Raw genomic sequence first — 27,604 nt, forward strand, 5'->3', positions numbered from 1 at the left:
TTTTCAAGGATTATTTATTTTTTAGAGTTTTCAGAGTGTTTGGATTCTTTTACAAAAGTTCTTTCTGAATGTACAGCACTGTGATGTCTTCTAGTGAAGGAGGGCAACTTTAGGCTCACACAGTGCAGATAAACTCTTGTTGCTGTTAATTTGGGTTTGGGTTAATTAACATGCAGGTTTTCAAGTTTGTTTTTTTTAAGACCTTTCAGAGAGTTTGGATTCTTTTGCAAAAGTTCCTTCCGAATGTACAGCACTGCAGAAAACTGCTGTGTCCTCTGGTGAAGGAAGGCAGCTTTAGCTCGCACAGTGCAGATTAACTCTTGGTGCTGTTAATTTGGGTTTGGGTTAACCTGCAGATTTTTCAAGGATTATTTATTTTTTAGAGCTTTCAGAGTGTTTGGTTTCTTTTACAAAAGTTCTTTCTGAATGTACAGCACTGTGATGTCCTCTAGTGAAGGAGGGCAACTTTAAGCTCACACAGTGCAGATAAACTCTTGTTGCTGTTAATTTGGGTTTGGGAGAGTTAATCTTAACCTGCAGATTTTTCAAGATTTTTAATTTTAGAGCTTTCAGAGAGTTTGGATTATTTTACAAAAGTTCTTTCCGAATGTACAGCACTGCAGAAAACTGCTGGTTCCTCTTGTGAAGGAAGGCAACTTTAGCTCACACAGTGCAGATTAACTCTTGGTGCTGTTAATTTGGGCTTGGGTTAATTAACATGCGGATTTTCAAGTTTGTTTTTTTTTTTTTTAAGAGCTTTCAGAGTGTTTGGTTTCTTTTACAAAAGTTCTTTCTGAATGTACAGCACTGCAGAAAACTGCTATGTCCTCTTGTGAGGGAAGGCAGCTTTAGGCTCATACAGTGCAGATTAACTCTTGTTCCTGTTTATTTGGGCTTGGGTTAACCTGCAGATTTTCAAGATTTTGGTTTTTTGGGTTTTTTTAGAGCTTTCAGAGAGTTTGGTTTCTTTTGCAAAAGTTCTTTCTGAATGTACACTGCTGTGTCCTCTAGTGAAGGAAGGCAGCTTTAGCTCACACAGTGCAGATTAACTCTTGGTGCTGTTAATTTGGGCTTTCTGAGTCATTTTCTGGCTTCAGCTGACATTTTAAGAATCCTCAATTCTACATTTGAGGTGTTAAACTGAGCTGGTAAAGAGATTGTGTTTGAGAAGAGCAAACATCTCCTTTCCAGTCATTAAGAACATGATGCTGATATTTGTTTTTTCCAGCTTTAGTTACAAAACATTTTTTAAATGTCAGATTTATGTAAATCACAGATGTAAGCAGAATTGTACAGTTAATTGTAATAAACACTGGGAACATTTATTTAAACTTTGCATTAGGACATAATTAAAATTCTGTTAGAGTCCAGCAGATCACCATCCACTAAGAATTCCCTGGTTTTATACTTTTAGGGCAGCCCATAAAATGAGAGACATTTCTTTGGGTCACTTCAGCTCTTGGCACTGCTAGATGTGAATTCAGAGATGCAGGAAGGTGAATTTAAGAGTTAATTTGATGTTGCTGTGAGATATGAAAAGAAAACCACAGCATAATGGGAATTTCCTACCCACACAGAGCAGGTTAGGAATTAGAAAGTGTCAGAGGTCAGAAACTGGGAAGGAGGAGCTTGAGTTTCACTCCCAGGGCACAGGGTCAGGTACAGTTAATTGTAATTGTAAGTAGAATTGTAGAGTTAATTGTAATAAACACTAGGAACATTTATTTAAACTTTGCATTGGGACATAATTAAAATTCTGTTAGATCACCATCCACCAAGAATTCCCTGTTTTGATGCTTTTAGGGCAGCCCATAAAATGAGAGACATTTCTTTGGGTCACTTCAGCTGGGTGAGAGCTCTTGACATGGTAGATGTGAATTCAGAGATACAGGAAGGCGAATTTGTTTGATGATGCTGTGAGACATGAAAAGGAAACCACAGCAAAATGGGAATTTCCAAACCCCACAGAGCAGGTTAGGAATTAGAAAGTGTCAGAGGTCAGAAACTGGGAAGGAGAAGGTTGAGTTTCACTCCCAGGGCACAGGGTCAGGTACAGTTAATTGTAATAAACACTAGGAACATTTATTTAAACTTTGCATTAGGACATAATTAAAATTCTGTTAGAGTCCAGCAGATCACCATCCACCAAGAATTCCATTTTCATGGTTTCAGGGCAGCCCATAAAATGAGAGACATTTCTTTGGGTCACTTCAGCTCTTGGCACTGCTGGATGTGAATTCAGAGATGCAGGAAGGTGAATTTAAGTCTGTTTGATGATGCTGTGAGATATGAAAATAAAACACAGCATGATGGGAATTTCCAAACCCCACAGAGCAGGTTAGGAATTAGAAAGTGTCAGAGGTCAGGACCTGGAAGGCAGAGGAGCTTGAGTTTCACTCCCAGGGCACGAGGTCAGGCACCTTTTGAGGGGATGTTCAGTGGCTGGGACAAGCAGGCAGCACTCGGGGCAGGGGTGAGTGAAGCTTGGCAAGGGGTGAATAAGCTGGGCAGGGAGGGAGGGAGGCAGGGCTGCCACAGGAGCTGCAGTCAGGATTCAATTAATGCAGGCACGCTCCAGCAAGCAGCTCCTCTGTGAATGGGGCCCTTGATCCAAGGCTGGAGATGGGACAGTGACCGTGGGGAGAGGAGAGCATTTCACCATGGACATTGAAAATACTAATTTGGAGCCTGCCAGAGGGATGTTGCTGCATGAATCTTCTCTTTCTCTGTGCTTAGGAACAGACACTGAGCAGATCCCAATGTCCAAGATTCCCTCGTTTTTGAGCACCTCACGTGGCTCAGCACTGTGGGCCCCCTGGGCTGGAGCTGTTTGGCTTGCACTCCTGCAAACAAATAAAACACGAGTGCAGGGTGCGTAACTGGTGGTGAAACCAGTTCTGTGTGTTATTTCTGGTCACTGGCTGCAGAATGAATGCCCTCCCCAGCTGTGTTTCCTCAGGTGTGGTGGTTGGGTGTGCGGTGGGAAGCGTCGCACACTGGGATTGCCACGGGCCTCACCTGGGCTCCCACTGTCCCACAGCAGCTGTTGGGGAGCAAAGTCAAGCCTCAGTGGGAAAACCCAATTGTTTGTGTGTGTGTGATCCTACAAAACTCTCCCAGCTCCCCAAAACACTCCTACTAACCATGCTGTTCCAGTGGGGTGGGATGTGCTTGATCACTACAGCAATGCAACGGGATATCCACAAAAAAAAAAAAAAAAAAAAAAAAAAGAGTATTTGTGTTTGTTCTTTGTGTTTTGTTTTGTTTTATTTTTATTTTGAACACAGATTCCATGTGATGTTCTGCAGTGTTAGTATTCAGCTGCTAAAATATTCTGGAAGAGCTGTGCTCAGTGGGATGCTGTCACTCATCCCCTGTCAGGATGGGGGACAGCTGAAGAGGTGACCAAAAGGCTGCTGCCAAATTCTCCTTTCTCAGTAAATAAGCTCTGTAAGTGACACTGAGCAAATGAAAATTTGGCTGTGGTTCACCTCATTCTTGTTCTGATCCCATTCTTGTGTGGCTCATCTTGGAGCTTTGCAATCCTTCTGCTAAAATCCTCTAGTTTTAATTTTCATCCTATAGGGAACATGATCTTCAGCTTTGAGTCTCATGAAATAAAATTAGGATCAATTCTAATAAAGGGCAAAAGCTCTGTCTTCCTCTTGGAGAAAGTCTTAGAGCAAATATCTTGGGAATTTGGGATGTGCTTCTGTCCTGGAACTGGACCACGTTGCTGATGGAGATGTGGACACCAGCACTGAGTCTGTCAGCCTTTAGTGTCAAATAAATTCTTAGGAGATTTTCTTATATATTGAAGGGATCAAGACCAGAAGAATTAAAGACAATAAGACATCTAACAAATCTTATCTTCCTTAAAAGTGAAATATATCACCAAGGTTCATTTTATAGATGTCATCTTTATGGGATAAATGCATAGAAATGATTATTTCCTTTGTCAGTAATAGCTCACGAGATACTGAACAGGTCTGGATTGCTTGGCATGAAGCAATAGCTTCCCTGGCCTCTGGCTAACTTAAAAAATTTCAGCTGATTTTAAATTGAAATTGAAATACAGAGGAAATTTCAAGGGATGAGGAGGAGGCAGATATTAAGGAAATGTAAATAACATGAGTTGAAGAACTGTAATTTTTTAGTCTGTAGTTCCCCCTCTGCAGTGCAGAATTATATCAATAAGACAGACTGATAGATCATTAATTAATTTTTCCCATTAGGGATTTACATTTTTGTCAGATATCATTTCTAGTCAGATTTCAGGTTTGAATCACAAGCCAGTGACGTTGGCTTTGGCGCCTTCCTGTCTGTGGCTTCCTTGGTAACTGCACAGTTCTTTAAAAACAAAAAATAAAATGATGCAAACTGCAGTGAGTTGTGGGAAATGAAGATTTCTTTGACTAACACATCCCAGAGTGATCTGAGGAATCCTGATCTGACACTTTTCACATCTAGGTGTGTACAGGGAGAACCAGTTTTTAGCCCTGGCCTTGTTGCATTTGTAATGAGAGCAGTAATTCATTATTGATGGAGTGACAGGTGGCGCAGGGAAGGTGGAGCTGCTGCCAGCCAAGAGGAGCAGGGAACAAAAGCCTCTGGTGACATCTGGGTGACGTCCCCTGGGGAGCAGTTTGGGTGATTTGCTGTGTGCTCACAGTGCCAGTGTCTAGACTGGAGAGCTAAAACCATTCCTTGTCTGGGAGCACCCACTCAGGGATTTTGAGGATCAGGGAATATTTGGGATGTTGCCTTTGGTTCTGGCATGGACAGGAGTTAATGATCACGTGTGGTCTCGGCGTCATCAGCTCAAGAATGTGTCTGGTGGAAGAGGAAAGCTGTGGGACCAGAAAACACAGACAACCTGATAGCTTTAGGTCATAAATACCAACCCAGTGGGGACTTCTGTGTTCCAGCAGGCAGAGTCTGATGGTTGCAACTCAGAATAGTCCAAGCTATAGATTAAATATGAGCTTAGTGGTGCTGTTGGAAGGCAGCAGGACAGGATTTAGTGGAGCTGTGTCGTGTGTGAGAGCTGGGAGCCAGGAGCTGCAGCCTTCCCCTGCCTGAACCTTCAGATCCCAGCCAAGCAGACTTTGGCAGGCCCCATCCATTCCTTCAGGCTTCAGCACGACAGTGGCAGTCACTGCTGGTGTGGAAAAGGAACATTTGTGAGGAATGTGATCCTTTTGGTGCTCCAGAGGTGAAGCTGATGCTCTGGAAATGGTGCAGGCAACGTCACCTGAACATCTGAGCTGCTCCTGGACAAAAGGCACAGTGTGTGTCCCTGCTGGGAACATCCCTGCTTCACATTGGTCTAACAGGACCAGAGCACTCCTAATCCTTTATCCTAATCCTTTATCCCACTGGCATCCACCTGCTCCTTCTGCATTTTGAAGGACACCAAAGATTTTGCTGTGGTCTAAAGCAAAAAACCCCTCAGTGGGAAGGTGCTTTCAGAAGTGGTGAATGTTTCCTTTGTGGTTTGCAGATGACTCTGAGTGATTTGGTCTGCAGATGTTTGGGTCCTTTGTAGAATTGTTCAGATTCTCTCTGAGATCAGCTTGAGTCATATTTGTGTCCTTGGCCTGAGTTTGAAACCCATCTCTTGTCTTAGCACTGCAGGACTTAGAAAGGTCAACCATTGGTTTGGTTTGGTTTGGTTTGGTTTGGTTTGGTTTGGTTTGGTTTGGTTTGGCTTGGTTTGGTTTGGTTTGGTTTGGTTTGGTTTGGTTTGGTTTGGTTTGGCTTGGTTTGGCTTGGTTTGGCTTGGTTGGGTTTTTTTTCCTGACTGGAAAGCCTTTCCCTATTTTGAAGCTTGAGTAAGTATTGATAAAACTCAGGGGTTAATCCTTCAGGCTCTTGATTTTCCTGTTTTTAAGACTTCTTGTCCATGCACAGGAGAAGTGTTCTGTAATGTCTCCCTTCACAGGCTCAGATTTCCTTTACATCCTTATCTTAAGTCCAAATTGATTTAACTTAAACCAGTTTTCCCTCCATTTTCTGTAACCCACCTCTTCACCAGATTTCAGCTGTTCAGAAGATCCTGCATATTTGTTAGGGTGAAAATGAAACAACTGGGGTTAAACTCCTGTAACTCTTGGATGTCCAGCCTAATTAAATCAGGTTGTGTGTCCTGAATAATAGTTTAGCCTGAGTGATTTAGTTACTAGAAAGTGTTCACAAAATCCCCTCTTAAAACTTTCTGTATCTGAGGTTCCTGTGACATCTTCCAGCCCTGAATTCTCAGCTGAAATTTGGAGCACATCCAGAGAGGACAATTCTGTAAAGGCTTAATTGGAGCTGCTGCCGCTTCTGAGGAGGAGGAGGAGGGAGCAAGGAAGGAGTGTGCAGAGTGCAGTTGTTGCAGGGAGCTGTGACTCATCCCTGGTGCCTCTGCAGTGCCCCTGCTGCCCCTCTCAGTTCCACTTTTGGGGCACACCATGAGATGGGTGAGCCCCTGCTGCATCCTTGAGTGCCAGGAACTTCCCTTAAAATGGTCTTTGAGAGGGGTGAGCTCTCATTTCCAGGCTCAGGTTGGACATGAGGAGGAATTTTTTCCTCCAAAGGATGCTCAGGGGTTGGAAGGGGCTGCCCAGGGAGGTTTGGAGTGTCCATCCCTGGGGACAGGGTGGTGACAGTCACAGATGGGATAACCTTGGAGGGTTTTTCCAGCCTCAGTGATTCTGTGATTTGATGTTTTAAAGTCTGCAAAAGAACTGTCAGGAACACTTCACAATTCCAGCCAGGCTGGTGCTGAGCTAATTCCAAACCCAAATTATCCTCACCCACGTTGGTCTCAGCTTTGCATTGTATTTGTATCAGACAACATCTTATTTTTGCACAATCTGTAAGACTGTGAGGTGCCTTGATTTCTGATTAAATATACCTTAACTATAGCTAAATATCTAAATATCCATCTTAACTATATCTAAATACATCTTAACTCTCTTGTTTCAGGCTAGAAATCTTCACACAGGAGAACTGGCTGCTGTAAAAATAATCAAGTTAGAGCCTGGTAAGTTTTACATTCTTTCCTGTATTTTTGAATCACATTTTCATTTTTTCCATGTGTTTATTTTCACCCACTGTGAAGTTCTAGACAAAAGAAGTGTTTGGGGTTGTTGTTTTTTTTTGTAGTTCCAGTGGTTAGACGACAGGAAGCCCTGCAGGATGTACCACTGCTCTTGGCTGTGTCATGCTCACTATTTCCTTGTTTGTTCTTATCTGCCTGATCAATTGCTGCATGAGGAGATGTTGCAATTACAACGTGTTGTTGGTACGAAGAGGAGATCATGGACAGATGGTGGATTGTGAGCTCCGAGGCAGCGAGGAGCTGTGGGAGTTGAAGGGGGAAGGGATCAGGCAGGGATCCCAGCTCCCACCAAAGGTGCACTGGGAAAAGCAGAGCCCTGGTTGGGATGTGTCATCTTTGCTTTCTGTGCTGAGGGAGGGGGATGGCTCCTGCTCTCCAAGGAGTTTCTGCCTCTCCTCCTAAAAGCAGGAGGCCCAGGGGATCTCCTTTGCTGCCCAGGAGTTTAACCTGAGTCCTGCACAGAGAGCTGAAATCTGGAATTGTGTCCTGAGTGGAAATCAGAGAATCACAAAATCCCAGCATGATTTGAGTTGGAAGAGAACTTAAAGACCATCCAGGGCTGAAGGGCTGAGGGGAGGGTTCGTTTTTATTTCTGGTTGGTTCTGTGCAGAAAAAGAAATGGGTTTGAAGGCAGAAGGTAGGAACAGCAGAGGATGCTCAGGGGAGAAGTGAAAATCTCTGCCTTTGGGTGCCTGGGATGCTCAGCCCCCTTGGCAGAGCGGGCTGGGTTTATTAATTGGGCTGCAGTGCCAGGGTTAATTAGGCACTGGGGACTCAGGGGGATCCCTCACACCCTGTGTGAGCTGCTGTGGCCAGTTTGGGGCAGTGGGGCTGTGGTGAGGCAGAGTGATGCTTCAGTGACAGAAAAAGGACAATAATAACTCACTGCCACCTTGGTGAGGAACTTCCTCCAGCCCTGTGTCACTGCAGCCAATCCAAATGAAGTGGATCTGGTTTTATTCTGAATTTGAGGAACTGTTTTGGAAGGTGAAGTGAAGCAGGGACCAAATCCTCTGTGGATACTGAGGGAGGAGCAGGATTCTGCCTTTGCTTGCTTAACCACTCCAGTGATAAATGCAAGACTCTGGCCCCAGTTTTAATTAGCACTGATGACCATTTCTTGTGTTTAATTATATTGGTCTGATCACCACAGGGAAGCCATTTTTTCTGGTTTGTTTTGGTTTGGTTTTTTAATCCATCTTCTTTTAAATGTTGCCAGCCTGATCTCCATCCACCTCATGTACACCCACACCCTCCTGGCAGGGATCTTGTTGGGTGTTTGGTTTTTGAGGAGGATTCACAGCATTTATTTACTTACTTACTCCTTTTTCAGGTCTCTTGTTTGAAATACTCCAGATTTTTAAAGAAATTATTAATTGGCTGCTACACACTTCAGTTTTCTGACTAATTTTAAGGGTTTTGAGTAGTTTTTGAAGACTGTCAATTGCAGGGCATTTATCAATTCCTGGACCAGGTCAGGAGCTGTTGGAATTCCCTGTGGTGGTTTCCTGGGAAGGGCAGCCCCTCCAAACAGCAGCACAAGTTCCTTTCACACAGTAGGACACAGCTGGAATAAAATTAATAATACGTTTCCTAAATTAGAGAGTGGAGAAATAGGCTTGGGAGTTACATACAGCATCTTCTGGAGAGGAGAAGGAGAAGGCTCATCAATGGCAATTAATTAGCTGATGGAAAAATAAGAGCTCCAAACTCAACACTTGATTAATCCATAGACAGGGGAATTGGGAGCAAAGACAAAAGGCTCTGAAGCAGAGAGTGCTCCAGAGGAGGTAGGAGTGTGCTGAATGAAGGCTGAAGGAGCTGCACTCAGTAAAATGGCAGGGTTTGAGGAGATTCAGATTGAGGAGAATGGCAGGGGTGAGTCCTGGTTTGTTCCTGTTCCTCCCTCATCTCCTGCAGGTACTGAGTGAGTACCCAGAGAGAGCTGGAAGCAGATCCCAGCATGGATCTGTATTTTATTTCATCACTCTTACCTTTGTCTCTTCTCCAGACAAAGAAAACAATCCCAGCTTGGAAGGTTGCTGTCACTAATTTATTTAAATTTGGGGCAGTTCTCTAGGTCTGCTCCCACACTCACTTGGAGTTAAAATAGTGTTTTTCCCTTTTTTTAAAATTTTTTTTGGCACAGGCTTTGGAGAGCATTAGGCAAAAGTATTATGGCACGCTAATGACATTTCCCAGCGTTCCCTGAGCACAAATGCTTCAAATAATTTGGGAGCCAATTCTATTCCAGAAACTAATCCAACTGTACTCAGCAGCACAGCAGCCAAAGCTGTCTGAAACACTAAAGCCTCTTCCTTCTATGGGTTTAGCAGATGAACCTAGAGGGGACTCAATACAAAGAGGGAACTATTTGCCAGTGGAGTTTGCAGCCACAGAACTTTCTCCCTGGGAGAATATCATAAAAAGTATTTTTAAATATGCTAATGTCTGTTTTAAGTGCTGCTGTCATGATAACTGATGCCCTCTGTCGTGTTCAGAGCCTTCTGCAGGGTTACAGAAGAATCTCGTGCTGGGTTTTTGGGTTTTTTTGGTCCAATGATTGCATTTTCCATTTGAGATCCCAGAAATGGCAGTTCCCTGTTTCAGGCTGGATCCTAAGCTGGACAGGGAGCAGGGTCAGGGTCACAGGGGGGTCTGGCCCCTCTGCACAGCAGAGCTGCCCTGGCAGCCCAGGACTGTGGGGACTGAGGCAGGGCAGCCTCATTTCCCACACAGTGAATTCCCCAAATGAGCTGTGGAGAAGAACCAGCCTGAGGCTGGTTTAAACTGAGCCTGAGGCTGATTTAAACTAACCCTGCTGGGCTTGAACTGTTGTTGGCAGCACCTGGGGTTGAGGAAATATGAAAATAACTCCTCATTAGCACACACACACCTTCCATGCCTCGTGCTGTGCAGCCTGGTTGGGTTTGGGATCGTGTCTGGGGCCAAATTCCTGAGGTTCGAGGAGTTCCAGAGCCATTAAAGGCTGGACATGGCCTGTGTGTGCCATCCCATGTCCCACATGGTGCTGCCACAGCCTCAAAGCTGCTCAGCCCCACACAGAGCAAAGCAGAGGCAGCCTGGACTTGGAATCCAGAGTGCCCAGAATTTTAATTACATCCAACTTGTTGAAATGGGATCAGATTTTACTTTGTGTCCTTATAATGAATTTATAATTCACTGTTCTTCTTCAGAAATGTGTGGATCCAAAGGAGGATCCGGGTACTGCAAGTTTTCACTTAAAGCAGAGTTTTTGGGATGGGGAAAGTCAACAGAAGGGGTTGTGGTGGGGAAAGGAGTGCTACCAGTAGGGAAGAAGCTGCAAAGTCCCACATTTGAGTTGGAAAATAATGCAAAGTGTGACACTTGGGGTGAGTTAGAGCACATCATTTGGCAAAATACATCAGGAAAAACAGCAACAGTGAAGATCAAAGACTGAGCTGTACAAGAGTGGGTAGGTGAGGCAAGGAGAGAGGAGAAGAAACTGCTAAGAGAGAGGAATCCCAGAATCCCTGAATGGTTTGGGTTGGAAGGAACCTTAAAGATCATCCCAATCCACGCCTGCCATGGCAGGGACACCTCCCACCATCCCAGCCCTGTCCAGCCTGGCCTTGGGCACGCCAGGGCACAGCCACAGCTGCTCTGGGCAACACCAATGACATCTTTTTAATTACCAATTCTGTATTTTTAATTACCAATTCTATATTTTTAATTACCAATTATATGCTGAGAGGCTGCTCATAACCAGGACCCAGGCAGGGCAGAAGAGAAAATCCACAGGGAAATTGTTTTGGTGTTGGACTACACTCACTCCAAACTCTGGTGTGCTCCTTGCTGTGGAGCTCGTGGCAGCACATCACCCTCAGAAATATTTAGAATCAGCACAGAGATAATGAGGAGCATCAGTGGTTAGCAGCTGGCAGCTCCATGCCCAGCAGGAAAATCTGCTGCTGGAAACATCACTGTTTCCAAATAGCTGCTCCTGCTTGGAATCAAGTTTCTTGAGTTTCAAGTTTGGGGAATTGAAATTCTTTCTGCCAGACTGCAGGTTTCCGTGAGTCCTGTGAAAAGCAGTCTGGATAAAACAGCATATAAAAAATTTCTATAGAAGATATGGATAAAACAGGATGAGAGATCTGCATTTTGGGAAAGCCATCCCTTTCCTCAGCACAGCCTGAACTTCCTGAGCTTCAGGAGAGTGGTTTGGAGTGAGTGCCTGGGATCTGCTGGAGCACAGGGGTGTTGGGGAGTCAGCACAGAGCTCACCTGTGTGGGGAGAGCTGGGGGTGCTCCCCTGGAGAGGAGAAGGCTCCGGGAGAGCTCAGAGCCCCTAAAGGGGCTCCAGGGGAGCTGGAGAGGAGCTGTGGATGTCGCTGGGCTGTGGAGTTTGTGGAATGGGGCAGATTGTTGTCATTCCCATAGATTCCGCTCCTTGTTTGGGAACTCAGGTTGTTGAAATAAGAAATGTTTGAGGAGTGGTCCCAGCAGAGGCTGCGGTGGTGTGACCCTGCTCTTCATCCTTCAGTGTCCCTTACAAGTGTTCCTCCAATCCTGTTGTTAAATATAGTCTAATTTTTAAATTACAAATGGTAATTATAGTGTTGAAAATCCCAAATCTTCATTATAGTATTAAAAATCCCAGATTAAGCTGCCTGGAGAGGTTTGGGAGTCCCATCTCCATGTCCATCAGGAGAGGTCCATGATGTCCATGTCCATGGTGGGGACTGTGAGGGAGTGGACAGGAGTGCTGCACCTTGAAGGGCTGCTCTCTTCCAGTGTGCCTCTGTCCCACCCTCTGGTGACACTGGGGTGTCTCTGAGTGCCATCACTTCTCCCTCAGCTCCCACACAGCACCAGCTCTGAAGTGATGCAGAATAAACCAGTTTCAAACAAACCCCAGGAGTTTCTCCCCCAAGAGGTCACCTTTAGGGCACCAAAAGGATTCACAGCTCTTCCCAGGGGTGGTTGTGACAAGTGACCTGGGGTCTTCCTGCAGGATGGGACCACTGAGAGCAGTGGAGCAGGTGAAAATAGGTGCAGGAATAAACTTGGCTAAAAGCCATGAGGATGAGGAATGCCCAGAGAGCAGCAGTGCTGGGTGATGGGCACTGGAGCCAGCAGAGACCCAGGGACAGCTGCTCTCCATCCAGGAAACCTGGCAGGATCTCTCTACATTCCAGCTGTGCACAGAATCATGGAATCATGGAATGGTTTGGTTTAGAAGGGACCTAAAGCTCGCCCAGTGCCACCCCTGCCATGGCAGCGACACCTCCCACTGTCCCAGGGTGTCCAAAGCCATCCAGCCTGGCCTTGGGCACTGCCAGGGATCCAGGGGCAGCCACAGCTGCTCTGGCAATTCCAGCCCAGCCAGGAATTCCCAATTTAAATTCTCCCATTTAAATTCAGATTTATCATGAATTTCCCAGCCCTAACCTCGCTCAGCTTCTGGGATGGGCTCAGATCCCACCCCATGGCAGGGGCTGGGTCCCTGCAGTCCCCTCCCTGGCAGCTGGGGACAAACAGCCTCTTGTGCTGTCCAGGGAGAAAATTCCACTGTGGGGCTGTGCCCCTCTCTGCAGAGCTGAAACCCCTCAGCAGAGGAGGCTGCAGGGACCCAGCCCCTGCTCAGGCTCAGACTCTGCAGCATTTCCCTGATGGATGTTCCCACCCAGAGTGCCACATCCCAGACCTGCCCCACGTCCCAAACTGCCCCACGTCCCAAAATCCAAACCTGCCCCACATCCAAACCTGCCCCACGTCCCAAACTGCCCCACATCCCAAACTGCCCCACATCCCAAACTGCCCCACGTCCCAAACTGCCCCACATCCCAAACTGCCCCACATCCCAAAACTACCCCACATCCAAACCTGCCCCACATCCCAAACTGCCCCACGTCCCAAACTGCCCCACATCCCAAACTGTCCCACGTCCCAAAATCCAAACCTGCCCCACATCCAAACCTGCCCCACATCCCAAACTGCCCCACATCCAAACCTGCCCCACATCCAAACCTGCCCCACATCCCAAACTGCCCCACATCCAAACCTGCCCCACATCCAAAACTGCCCCACATCCCAAACCTGCCCCACATCCCAAAACCACCCCACATCCAAACCTGCCCCACATCCAAACCTGCCCCACATCCCAAAACCACCCCACATCCAAACCTGCCCCACATCCCAAACCTGCCCCACATCCCAAAACCACCCCACATCCAAACCTGCCCCACATCCAAACCTGCCTCAGATCCAAAACTGCCCCACATCCAAAACTGCCCCACATCCCAAAATTGCCAACACATGAGCAGGCAAACCCCAGTCTTCCCAATTCCCTGTTGTTCACCATCAAATCTCTGACTGCTAAACCAGATTATTTTGTATGGGTGTTCTGTCACCTTTGGTCTAATTCTTTTTATCTTGCTGTCTCCCTCTCAGTGAAGTATTTTCTACAAATGGTGTCTGGTTTTTTTCCTGCTATCCAAGGATATTTAATTTTTGCCCTATTCCAGTGCCTCTTGCCAAGATTAATACTGCAGCTGCCTGGAAACTCTGAATTGGTTTGTTTTGTATTCATTCTTGTCATCTTTGAGCAGCTATACATCTCCCCTATCTCTGTGTCTCGTCTTGCAGAAAAATTTCCTCCATATTTTAGCCAGACTTTTCTCATGGAGAAATTCTCTTCTTTCCATCTGTTTGCTACTTCTCTATCAGCTCCCTGTCTTCTTTCTTCTTTCTCTTCCAAATCTTTTATTTCCCCTCCTTTCTCTATAAGTAACCCCCATTTCTTGGATGAATTCTTCATTTATAAATAGCAAATCACAAGATCATCTTTGCTGTCTCCTTCTACTACAGGCAGCATCATTCCAAGTCGTTCCTGGTGGGTTTTTGTTGAGTGTTTTCTTCTTTTCATTTTTTTTTCATTTGATGGAAATTTCAACCAAAAAAATGTTGGAAATTTTACACAAAAGTAAACATCCCTGATATTTCTCCAGTTAGGAAAACCTTTTCATCTGCCCAGGCATTGCAGATGAAGGCAATTTAATCCCATTGCAAATTATCTATTATAAAACTGGACACAGATTACCCCTTCTCCCGACTTCCCTGCCATCTTTTATGTGCATGAAGGTTGTTATCTTCTCATTGTCAGTCCTTTTCTAGCCCAAAATCTGCATTTCTTTAATTTTCCCCATTAGTCACAGTTCCTAGAACTGCCCTGGCTCTCTGGCAGTGATCTCTGCACAGCTCCAGCTGCTGCCTGGGAGGTTTTCCTGTTCTGGGGGTGTTCCCAACAGGATTTTCACATGGGGCAGTGTGGAGTCTTTGTTTCTTTGTGCCAGCATTGGGATTAAATGCACAAGACAGTATTTCTTGTTGGGATTCAGATGTTTATTAGTTCTTGTTTATGTTTGTCTGGGTTTGAAAAGCCAGATTTGGAAAGCAGGAGCCTTTCTTGCAATGGAAAATGTAAACCTCCTCTCTCTGAATTATTATGATTTTTAAATTAAGGGGCTCTCAGGCAAAGATAAGAGAATAGGAATAACAGTTCTTTAGTAGGAAAATTAAAAAATACAAATGCAATAGTACAAAAAAACCAGAAAACAAACCACTGCCAGAGCCAGAACAGGCCCTGACCCCCTGTGGGTCAGGGTGGTGGCAGCAGTGCCATTCAATGGTGGCTCAGCCCTCCTGCAGAATAGGAGTAACAGTTCTTTATTGGGAAAATTAAAAATACAAATGCAATAGTACAAAAACAGAAAACAAACCCCTGCCAGAGCCAGACCATGCCCTGCCCCCTGTGTGTCAGGGGGTGTCCCAGCCCCATCCCAGGGGGGCTCAGCCCTCCTGCAGTGCCAGCTGTGGCTCTGCTGCAGCAGGGATCCTGCACAAGGGGGGAGTTTTCCTCTGCAGCTCCAGGGCTGCTGCAGATGGGCCTGGGCTCCCTCTGGCCATGCAGGGCAGCAGAAAGCTGCTCCTCTGGCAATGCAGGGGGCAAAGGCTGCTGTGCTGTGCCAGGCTCAGATTGGATCCAGGGAGGAATGCTTGGCTCCTCCCCTGGGCGGAGCATCTCCCCATGGGATGCTGGGATGGGATCAGCCCTGCAGGGACACTCAGTGGCCATGGACAGCAGAGATCTCCTGGAGGGAGGATTGGCTGGGGGAGAGATAAAGAAAAAACTGCCCCAAGGACAGCAGAGAACTGCCCCAGCTCTGACAGATGGGGACAGAGCACACACATGTCTTACAGACCAGGACAATGTCACAGTCTCACAGACCCGGAGTTCTGCAGCACTTCACTCCAACAAACTCAAAATGGAGCCCCAGCTCTCTCTCTACAAGGCCTTTTAGGATAAACTGTCCAATTAAGAAATGACACCTCAGTTATTTTCACTTTTAACCCAATAACCACCACCCATGGCTGCAATGGGGACTTTTTATCCAATTACACAAAACCACCCAAACCCATGGAGAAGAAGGAGCAGGAGAAGGAGCAGCCTCACCCTAAAATCTCCATCTTGCTTTTTATCTATTTCTATATTCTAAACCCCAAACTCTAAGTTTCCCACCCTGTGATATCACACACTTCTAATCAAACCCCACACCCACAATCCCAGTTCTGTCATTCCATTCTGGAAGCTTCTCCACAGCCTCAGGTCAGTGCAGTGTTCTCCTGGGGGTCAGAGCCTGGCAGCACAGAAAGTCTGGAATTCTCAGCATCCAGGGTTCCAGCAGTCAGGATTCAGCTGTGCTGAAAGCTGCAGCTGACATTTCAAGGATTCCTTGGTCTGAAGAGGCCACTGGCATTTGGCATTGGATCCTCTGAGCTCATGGACAAGGGGTTGTGGAGAAAGATGGAATTTTTTCAGTGTGGGGTGAGAGGATTTTGCTCTCAATCTTGTTTAGATCTGGCTTTTTTGAAAACACTTGAGTAGTTTGAAGATTCTCCAGTTGTTGTCTGTGAGAATTCAACGATTTCCTTTAGGAAGTTTGCTGGAGAAATAGGAGGAATGAATCCATGAAAGTTAAGCTTGAATTAAAGAATCTTATAAAAAATAATGAGAGGGGCTTTAAACAAGGGATGGAGGGACAGGACAGGGGGATGGCTTTAAACTGGGAGAGGGTTGATTTAAGTTGGATTTTGGGAAGGAATTCCTGGCTGGAGGGTGGGGAGGCCCTGGTATAAAATGCCCAGAGCAGCTGTGGCTGCCCCAGGATCCCTGGCAGTGCCAAGGCCAGGCTGGACATTGGGTTTGGACACCCTGGGACAGTGGAGGTGTCCCTGCCATGGCAGGGCTGGGATGGGATTTAAGGTCCTTCCAACCCAATCCAATCCAAGATTCTCTAAACTCAGGAATCTTCACTCACAGGGATCATTTATCAGCAGGATGTGTGAATCCAAGCAAAGCTGTAGCTGCAAGGAATCCCTAAACCAAGCCCAGTGTGAAATCTGTGCTAATTTTATGGAAATTGTGTTGCCTTTTCTCTTTTTCATTGGTTAAAAAAATACTACTGATGTTTATAAAAAGCCTCTTGACATTTGAAACTTCTCTACTACTGTTTTCCTGCCCCAGTGAAGTGTTTCTTCACATAATTCAACAAAAAGAAGCCCTTGAGGATTTACTTAAATCAGTCAGAGGTGGATTCCTGGGAGTTGGTTCCCTTTTTCCTTTGTATTTTGTAGTTATTTTCTGAAATGAAAGCCTGGCAGTCCCTGAGACATAAAGGTTGTGATAATTTCCTTTATAACACACTGGTTCTTCTTTTGCCAGTGACACTGTTCTCAGGGAAGCTGCCTCACAGCTCAGCAAATATAAACATCTGTTTTAAAAGAGGTTATTAAAAATATTAGCTGTGCTGCTACTTAAATAAACACATGAAGAATTCAATTTACATCAGTGCTTGAGTCCTCTTGGACTTGTCAAAATCATCTAAATTAAAGGGAGCAGGAGAGAGCTCTTCATGTTTGCTGGCTTGGACATCCCTGACTTTAATATAGGAGGGAATTTTACTGGGGAAACTTGAAACAAAAGTAAACATCCCAGAATAATTTGGGTTGCAAGGGACATTAAAGCTCATCCCATTCCACCCCTTCCACTATCCCAGGCTGCTCCCAGCCCTGTCCAGCCTGGCCTTGGGCACTGCCAGGGCTCCAGGGGCAGCCACAGCTGCTCTGGGCACCCTGCGCCAGGGCCTGCCCACCCTCACTGCTGGGAATTTCTTCCTCATATCCCATCTAAATATCCCTTTCTTCAGTTTAAAGCCATTCCCCTTTGTCCTTCCATGTCACAGGATGAAAAAAGTTAATAATATATAAAATAATGAAAGAGCTGCAGGGTTTGAGTGCAGGATTCTGAGGAGAGCATCCTCTGCTTGGAAATTCTCTTAAGGGGATTTATTATTTGTATAAATACAAACAGAATTTGCATCTCTGAAATTATTGCTTTTTAAATTTATAAACAATTATCCTTTTGTGTTAAAGTGGCAGAACATGCCCTGCTCATAATGGATTTTTTAGTAGATACTTTTTTTTTTCACCAAAAAAAATATATTTAGGATGTGCAAATGTGCACAACCACCCAACCTCCCCTCCTGAGCTCTGAGTCAGCTGAGTGGGTGTGCAGGCTCATATGCTCCATCCAGGTCCCTTGGGAATGAAATATTCCTCACAACCAGCCTGGGGAACGTGGGCTCCACTCCTTCCAGGCTCTGCAGTTCAGCAATCCTCACTCCTGTTGGGAGCCTTGTGCTGGGAGCAGCTGGATGGAAGCAAAGCTTGGAAAGTAAATTTTGAATTTACTCCATCCCTCCCTCGATCCTTGTGCTGCTTTCCTGGAGCTCTCTGAACTCATGGATCACCCTCAGGCCACCAGCTCTGGTGGTCTTCAAGAAATATCTGTGCCAGCCCTGCTCTCATGGTCTTCAAAAAGTATCTGTGCCTCACTGTTGGAGCTCTGGATGCTGAGAATTCCAGACTTTCTGTGCTGTCCAAGAGAACACTGCACTGACCTGAGGCTGTGGAGAAGCTTCCAGAATGGAATGACAGAACTGGGATTGTGGGTGCGGGGTTTGGATAGAAGTGTGTGATATCACAGGGTGGGAAACCCAGAGTTTGGGGTTTTAGAATATAGAAATATATACAAAGCAAGATGGAGGTCTAAGGGTTGAGGCTCCTTCTTCTTCACCTTCTTCTCCATGGGTTTGGGTGGTTTTGTGTAATTGGATAAAAAGTCCCCATTGCAGCCATGGGTGGTTGTTACTGGATTAAAAGTGAAAATAATTGAGGTGTCATTTCTTAATTGGACAGTTTATCCTTAAAAGGCCTTAGAGAGAGAGAGAGAGAGAGAGAGAGAGAGAGGCAGCCATTTTGTACTCTGTTAGTAGAACACTGTCTCTCTCTACAAGGCCTTTTAAGGATAAACTGTCCAAGTAAGAAATGACACCTGAATTATTTTCACTTTTAGCCCAATAACTCTGCTCCCCATCTCCCATCTCCATTAACTCACCTCCCAGCTTCGCTCCTTCCCTGGGCTTTCCATCACCACTTTTCCATCTCCTGGTGCTTCCTGGGCCTCTCCAGATGGAGCAACACCCCAGGGACAGATGGAAACCTGTTGGAACCCTGGATCCTGAGAGTTTTGGGCTTTCTGTGCTGCCAGGCTCTGACCCCCAGGAGAACACTGCACTGACCTGAGGCCCTGGAGAAGCTTCCAGAATGGAATGACAGAACTGGGATTGTGGGTGTGGGGTTTGGATAGGAGTGTGTGATATCACAGGGTGAGAAACTTGGAGTTTGGGGTTTTAGAATACAGAAGTATATACAAAGCAAGATGGAGGTTTTAGGGTGGCTGGTTTTTTTTTTCACCTTCTTCACCTTCTTCTCTCCATGGGTTTGGGTGGTTTTGTGTAATTGGATAAAAAAGTCCCCATTGCAGCCATGGGTGGTTGGTTATTGGGTTAAAAATGAGAATAATTGAGGTGTCATTTCTTAATTGGGCAGTTTATCCTTTAAAAGCCTTGTAGAGAGAGAGATGAGGCTCCATTTTTAGTTTGTTGGAGTGAAGTGCTGCAGAACTCAGGGTCTGTGAGACTGTGACAGAGATAAGAACTATCAAACATCTGAGCCTGAGCCTGAAGCATCATCTCGAGTGCCTTCAGTCCTGACCTTGACAGAGGTGGGAAAAAGAATCCAGACCCAGCACCTGAGCAAAGCTGAGCACAGGGAATCCAGCTGTGGGGAAGGGCTGGGATCCCGACCTGGGAATGTTTCCCCAAATTCTGTGCATCCCTCCAGAGCTCTCTGAACGTTCCTCATGTAACCCTGGCTGCTTCCTGTTTTTCAGGAGATGACTTCTCCCTGATCCAGCAGGAGATATATATGGTTAAGGAATGCAAACATTGCAACATAGTCGCCTATTTTGGGAGTTATCTCAGGTAAATCCCAGTTTTTATTTCAATATTCCTGCTGGTTCTCTCCTAAAACAATCCCAGTCTGGTTTAGTCCTGTATCCTCATTAAATCTTCCTCCAGAGGTTGAATTGCCCTTGGTTTTTTTGTTGTTTTTTTTTAAAGCCAACCCAATTGGCTTTAAAAACCAAAAGTGACTAATATTTTTTTTCTCTGCTGGCCAAAAGGCTGGAATATTTTTATCACTAGGAACAGAAAGAAACATTTCCCTTGGAGACTCTTGCAACATATCCAGTCCTACTCACACATTTATCAGTTCTAATATAAGAGCAGCTCATTATTTCTCTAGAGCAGAATTGCCTTTGGATATTTTATTTAATTATAGTTGTCTGGGCTATGAAACCATGGCAGGGGAGTTAAAAATCTGAGCTGCTGGAAATAACATTTCTCACAGTTCTGGTGTAACAGAGGCAGAACCAGGGTGGTGTCAGCTCCCTGCACCTTCCATTAGATACTATACAGGAAAATATTAAATATTATACAATAAATTTTATAAATTTATATTTCTACATTAAATATTATACAGGAAATCAGGGAATAGTCTCCATTTCTGTGCAACTCTGCCATTTATCAGTTGGCTCTGTGGGAATGTAAATCTGCATTTGCCTGCTTGGTCTTTTTTCTGTGAGACTTCAACTTTTTTTGGAGGGCTGCGTTTAAATAATCCCTGCAGCCCAAATGGACTCAATTGGAACTAAATTTCTAATTTCTAATTCTGAATTTAGAAGAGTTTTTTAGGTATAATGAGATAATTTCAATTTAAGATTGAAACACTGAGTTTAATGTGATGTTTAATGTAATTTTGCTGATAGCAGATAAATCTCAGGTGTTTTATTGTAGAGTTAAAGCACCACTTTTTATGTTTAATAATGTTTAAATATTTCTCAGAGACTTTGGCATAACACTTATGTTTTGATTGGTGAAAATTATATTTTTATATTTTAATGTCAATATTTTTTTATTGATAACATGAGAATTTATATTCATAACAGGAGAATTTGGATTAATAACAGTGTAACTGCTGGTCATGTATCAGAATGTGTATTTTTAACAGAGAGTGGTAAAGAATAATAGAAAATAATTTAAATTATGAAGTTCTGCATCCAGATCAGTCAGCTTCTGATGCCTGTGTTTGAATTCTGCTTTGCAGCCGTGAGAAGCTGTGGATATGCATGGAATACTGTGGTGGGGGATCCCTCCAGGACATCTACCACGGTACTTGGCCAATTATTTTCACTTTTTTTACTTTGGGAACCTTTCTGCAAAAAGAGAAATAAATAATAAACCTGCAGGGAACAGTTGGCACTGGATGTGGGGGCTTTTGGGGGGCAGCAAGTGCTTTTTAGCTACAGTCAGTAGATTTTGAGAGCACTTTCCAGATATGGTGAGCAGCATTTTTAATATTTATAATATTGACATTTTAATATTGACATAATATTTGACATTTAATATTTGACATTTTATGGCAGAACAGTTGGATATGGACACTGTGCATGGGGTGAGGAAGGAGTTTTCACTGGGAAATCTCCAAATTTGATCTTTAAAAGGAAAAACGACTTTTATTCCTCCCCCTGTGAAATACCATCTCACTTCTGTATTATTTTCCTTCCTGAAGTTTCATCTGGAGTTGTTGATGCTGTAGAATAATTTATTGGAGTTGTTGGAAAAACAGCTGGGGACTTGCTGTGCCTTTGAATGATAACACTGAGTTTTTGGATGCCTGAGCTCTTTCTGCTTTATTTTTCAGCTACTTAGTACCAAAAAACCCCAATTAAAAACAATTTTAAAAGAATTAAAACAATTTAAAACAATTCCAAGCCCCTGATATGAAACATTCCAATTTCTAATATTAAAATATTAGCAGATGTCACTTTTAGTTTCCTGATAACAGCAGAGTGCTACAAAATCACTCATAAAATAATAATTAGATGCAGTGAAAGCAGGTTTTCTTCTCACTGTGGGTATTGTTTTCTGTTTGGGGTTTTTTCACAGAAAGCCTTTCTGTAAAACAAGCAAACAAACCCCTCTTTTCAGCTCAGTGCACAATGCAGATCATGCAAAACCAGCCTTTAACTTTGGCATGGCCAAACCCCTCTTTGGCTGCTTCTCAGTGTTATTTATGTGCTCTGTGTGTAAAGTTAATTTTTGAATCTTTATTTCCAGTAACGGGACCTCTGTCAGAGCTGCAAATTGCTTATGTGTGCAGAGAAACTCTACAGGTACTGTACGTGCGCAGGTGCACAATAAAGTGTTTATTCCTTGGAAATAAAGCAGGCACAGAAAATTGGTGCAATTTCTGTTGGGAATCAAGCAGACACCAATTAACCAGGGGTAACCTGTTCATTTTCCATAATATAAATAAATAAAAATTACCAAGAAATTCTAGTGTGATATAGTGCAAATATTTGCCTAAATTTTGAACTGCCTGCCCACCCTGTGGTGGTAAATTTAATGATGTGTGGGGGTAAAATACAGCAGCCAGATAAATAAAATTCTCTTTCATTTCTTTGCTGATAGCAAAGAAATGCAAGAAGAAGCTTCTCTTATCTGCAAATCTCAAATGTCTCCATTTCCAAATCAAACAGATTGAGAAAATTAAATTTTTTAAACAGAATTGGCTTTGTGGGATGTTAACAAATGGCAGAATAATTCATTGTGTCTTTTATTTCCAGGGTCTTGCTTATTTACACATGAAGGGCAAAATGCACAGAGATATAAAGGTAACTTGGAACCCTGAGAAATTTATCTTACAGCTCCAAATGCAGGGAAAATATTCCTGATAAAGATTCTGAATTTATTTTGTTTTAGGGTGCAAACATTCTCCTAACAGACCATGGAGATGTAAAATTGGGTGAGTTTCCTGAGTTCTGTGATGTGGATTTGATTTAATTTCATTTATGGAGCCACGTGGAGGTGGCACCTGGGGACATGGGCAGTGCTGGGGGAGGGCTGGACTCCATCATTTAAAGGTTTTTCCCAAATAAATGATTCCATGATTATTTGGGGCAATAGATGGTGCTGGAAGGTGATGACAAAGTGTGTATCCATGGTAGGCTGTGGAGGAGATGAGAAATTCTGTATTTTATCAATAAATTGTAGATAATTTCATTATTCAACCACTGAGCCTTTAAAATCCCAGATTTCCTTGGAATTTGCCAGGCTGGCACTGCCTGGATGTCAGTTTTTATCCCTCAGAGCCTTTCAGGATCCTCTTTTTGGGGCAGCCTCTGCAAAAGTGGGATCTGCTCCTGGCTCTGGGTGTGGTGTTGGGCAATTCCACAAAGGTGGAGGAGAGGAAACTCCCAGGTCTGCAGGGAGAAGCTGCCATGGGGTGTCACCATCCCATGGATGCCACCATCCCATCGGTGTCACCATCCCATCGGTGTCACCATCCCATGGATGTCACCATCCCATGGATGCCACCATCCCATCGGTGTCACCATCCCATGGATGTCACCATCCCATCGGTGTCACCATCCCATGGATGCCACCATCCCATGGATGTCACCATCCCATCGGTGTCACCATCCCATGGATGTCACCATCCCATGGATGCCACCATCCCATCGGTGTCACCATCCCATCGGTGTCACCATCCCATGGATGCCACCATCCCATCGGTGTCACCATCCCATTGGTGTCACCATCCCATGGATGTCACCATCCCATGGATGTCACCATCCCATAGATGCCACCATCCCATGGATGCCACCATCCCCATCATCCCATGGATATCACCATCCCTACCATGGGTGTCACCATCCCATAGGTGTCAACATCCCTACCATGGGATGCCACCATGCCATGGATGTCACCATCCCATGGATGCCACCATCCCATAGATGCCATCATCCCATGGATGTCACCATCCCATGGATGCCACCATCTCATGGATGTCACCACCCCATAGGTGTCACCATCCCATGGATGCCACCATGCCATGGATGTCGCCATCCCATGGATGCCACCATCCCATGGATGTCACCATCCCATGGATGCCACCATCCCATAGGTGTCACCATCCTTACCATGGATGTCGCCATCCCATGGATGTCACCATCCCTGGATTCAGGGCAGCTGTGCCTTAGTTCAACCTCCAGCCTCCTGTGAGGAAGCAGGAATGCTGTGTTGGCAAAGGAGAGCTTTGGAAGCAGGAATGTTGGCAAAGGAGAGCTTTTAAAAAGGAAAAAATTGAGTAAAACCTGAAAAATTTGAGGAAAACCTGAAAAATTTGAGTAAAACCCCAACACTGAGAGGAGCTTGCAGTCCCTGCTTTAACCTTGGCATACACAGGGGAACCTCCTTTTGCCTGCTTGCATTTCCCCAAGTTATTCTCCCTCTTTCATGCCACCAATCAATCCAGATAAAATGGATTTAAATGGTTTTTGGCTCTGCAGGGCCACCTGATGTTTGGGGTTTCTGGGGACAAGGGATAACTGGCCCCTGGACAGAGTGTCCAGGGCAGGGAGCAGCTGCCCCATCAGTTCCTCCATAAACAACACACCAAAAGTGCCTTTTCCAAGGCATGATGCTGTTTTTCCTCTTAAATTGAACATCCAAAAATTCTGGTGGATGTATTGTGAGGTGGAAAAAATGATCTAAGAGAGGAACTGTGTGTAGAAAGAAAACTCTTTGATTTGAAGTCCTGTCTTTGAACACATTAGTGATCCTATTATCAATCTTCAGCTGTTTCCCTAATGAATTTTTAATTTGCATGAGACACATGATTGTTCTTTCTTATCACACTGTAAGATTGGGGTCTTCAGCTGTGGTTTCTGAGGCTCTGATGGTTTGATTTTATTTTCCAGCTGACTTTGGGGTAGCAGCAAAAATAACAGCCACTATTGCAAAGAGGAAATCCTTTATTGGCACCCCTTACTGGTAAGAAACCACTTTGCTTGCTGTGCTGCAAAGCTGAGCTGTATTTATGCCAAAAAATCCTCAAACACACACACACACGTCTGTAGAAATTGAATAAATTCCCTTTCTTCCAAGTAAAATGCCCACAGGGTAAAAATCTGGGAAGCACTGATTTGTTGCTGTAACAAAAGCTGCTTCAATTTGAGCAGGGTTGTTGTTTCTCCCACATTTATTTTTGCAGATTATTCTCCCTTTTTGGGGGATACCAATGGTTATTTAGTTTCTCAGCCTTACATTTTTAGTGACTAAAACACAGTGATGAAAAGTGATTTATGTGCAGAAAGGAAACCAGATTTCCAGACTATCTTTTAATTATCCCTACTGATTAATGTCTGCACGAGGCAGCATTTAATATGCAAATAATCATGTGCAAATAATCATATGCAAATAATGTGTCCAGAGGTGATCCAATTGCATCCCCCGCCTAAGATGCTTATAGAAATCCATAAGCAGCTTTTGAGTATTTGTGTCCCCACCTTGCTCTTTATTGTGACATTTTTGCTGTATTTTTGTTTGTTTTTATGATGTTCTATTCAGCACATTTTTTTTGTGCTCAGATATTTAAAAAGATTATACCCACTGTGGAAAAGGTACATTAATTGTCCTTAGATCCAAGATATTTCCAGAGCTTTAGGAAAAAAAAAAACAAATTCAAACCCCTGAAATACAAACTTTGTAGAATAGTATTGAAACAAATTGAATCATTATAATTGTATAGCTTAAATTGTCCTTAGATCCAAGGTATTTCCAGAGCTTTAGGAAAAAAATACCCAACAAATCCAAACCTCTGAAATACATACTTTTTAGAATAATGTTGAGACAAATTGAATCATCATGAGTGTATAGCTTAAATTAGTGAGTAATGATTTATGTACACATTAATAAAAGCTTTAAAAGTGTATAGGTTATAAATAGAATATTATAGTATTATAAATAGTATATTTATAGTATATAGTATATATATATACTATATATAAATAGTATATAAATAGTATATTTATAGTATAAAATACAGGTGTATAGGTATAAATTAGTGTGTAATATTTTATGTATATGTTAATAAAAACTTTTAAAGTATTAATTTAAATAAATATTAATACTAATTAATATTAAGTAATATTAATATAAATTAATAGTATATATTAATATAAAATCCATTATATTATATATTGCGTATTGTGTATTATTATATATGAATATAATTAATATTAACTTGATATTATTTTAATTAATATTTATTTAAACCCAATCTAAACATCAAATCTTTAACTCACCCCGTTAGACATATTCCTTCTGTTCATTTTACCCCACCCCCCCTTTTTTCTTTCTTGGTGGGGGAATATGAGATATTTTAAATTATAAATCACTGTCACAGACATCCAGTAATTACACATAAAAATATGTGTATTTTTTTTTATATGTATATATATGGAAATACAGATTGGATATTAGAAAAAGTTTTTTCCAGAAAGGGTGACAAAGTTCTGGAATGGCTGCTGGGGAGGTGGTGCAGTCCCCATCCCTGGGTGTGCTTAACAAAGCCTGGATGTGGCACTGGGTGCCAGGGCTGAGTTGAGCTGTTGGGGCTGGGTTGGACTCAATGATCCTGAAGGTCTCTCCCAACCCAGTGATTCTGCGAAGTTAATTTAATTTAATTAATATTTTATTTTATGTTATTTTAGAAAATAAAACTTCTTTTTCGTTTAATTTTATTTTAGTAATATTTCATGTATATTTTGAATGTACACGCCCAGTGTGTGGTTCTCCTTGGAGCAGGCCCTGAGGGAGGTGTTGGTTTTGCAGGATGGCCCCCGAGGTGGCGGCGGTGGAGAAGAACGGGGGGTACAACCAGCTGTGCGACATCTGGGCCGTGGGCATCACTGCCATCGAGCTGGCCGAGCTGCAGCCGCCCATGTTCGACCTGCACCCCATGAGGTTGGTGCCCTGGGGCTGCCCTGCCCCCTGCACCTCCCTGAGTCCCAGCTGGAGCTTCTCTGGAGCTCAGGAGGGGAAACCCAGACTGAGATTCCTTCAATGTTTCCATGTCTGTCTTTAAGGCATCAGTCTGCTGAAATCTCTTGCATTTTTGATGTGTCTTGGTTTGGAAAGCCAGGGGTCTGCTAAGGAGGGCAGGAGCCTCCCCTGAAATGGAAAATGTAAAACCCCTCCCTCTGAATTATTATAATTTTGAAATTAAGGGCTCTCAGGCAAAGATATGGGAGTAGGAAAATTAAAAATACTAGGAAAATTAAAAATACAAATGCAATAGTACAAAAACAGAAAACAAACCCCTGCCAGAGCCAGACCATGCCCTGCCCCCTGTGTGTCAGGGGGTGTCCCAGCCCCATCCCAGGGGGGCTCAGCCCTCCTGCAGTGCCAGCTGTGGCTCTGCTGCAGCAGGGATCCTGCACAAGGGGGGAGTTTTCCTCTGCAGCTCCAGGGCTGCTGCAGATGGGCCTGGGCTCCCTCTGGCCATGCGGGGCAGCAGAAAGCTGCTCCTCTGGCCATGCAGGGGGCAAAGGCTGCTGTGCCAGGCTCAGACTGGATCCAGGGAGGAATGCTTGGCTCCTCCCCTGGGCGGAGCATCTCCCCATGGGATGCTGGGATGGGATCAGCCCTGCAGGGACACTCAGTGGCCGTGGACAGCAGAGATCTCCTGCAGGGAGGGTTGGCTGGGGGAGAGAGAAAGAAAAAACTGCCCCAAGGACAGCAGAGAACTGCCCCAGCTCTGACAGGTGGGGATAGAACACACACCTACATTGCCAGCCTAAGACAGAATGGAAATTGGAAGCAAAATCTTGAAGTTGTTACATTTTTGGTGGCACCTGGCCTAGTGGAAGGTGTCCCTGCTCAAGGCAGGATGTTGGAATGAAATGGGATTTAAGGTCCCTTCCAACCCAAACCATTCTGGGATTCCAGAATCAGGAATCTGATGAAGAACAGTGACAGATTTACTGCTGATAGGAAACCACTAGAGAAGCCATACCCTGATATTTAACAGCATTATGGCACTAAAAATACTTTATTTAAAGATAAAATCAACAGATTCCCTGTATCTCTCCTTTATCCCAGTGCAAACTCCAATCCAGTTGCACCAATATGATTCTCACCA

At 44.1% G+C, this 27,604-nt stretch overlaps 1 protein-coding gene across 1 annotated transcript in view; it reads left to right on the forward strand.

Moving 5' to 3' along the window:
- Positions 1 to 27,604, forward strand: part of MAP4K5 (mitogen-activated protein kinase kinase kinase kinase 5) — a 64,693-nt gene that overhangs the window by 15,972 nt on the left and 21,117 nt on the right. The window contains 8 exon segments of the mRNA XM_054286920.1: positions 6,973 to 7,030; positions 19,449 to 19,539; positions 20,723 to 20,787; positions 21,736 to 21,791; positions 22,245 to 22,292; positions 22,381 to 22,423; positions 24,381 to 24,453; positions 26,296 to 26,427. Coding sequence (XP_054142895.1) covers positions 6,973 to 7,030; positions 19,449 to 19,539; positions 20,723 to 20,787; positions 21,736 to 21,791; positions 22,245 to 22,292; positions 22,381 to 22,423; positions 24,381 to 24,453; positions 26,296 to 26,427 — 566 coding nt within the window.

This window comes from Melozone crissalis, unplaced genomic scaffold, assembly GCF_028551555.1.
Source record: "Melozone crissalis strain CALT ecotype California unplaced genomic scaffold, PUWL_Pcris_2 ptg000056l_1, whole genome shotgun sequence".
NCBI classification, from domain to species: domain Eukaryota; kingdom Metazoa; phylum Chordata; class Aves; order Passeriformes; family Passerellidae; genus Melozone; species Melozone crissalis.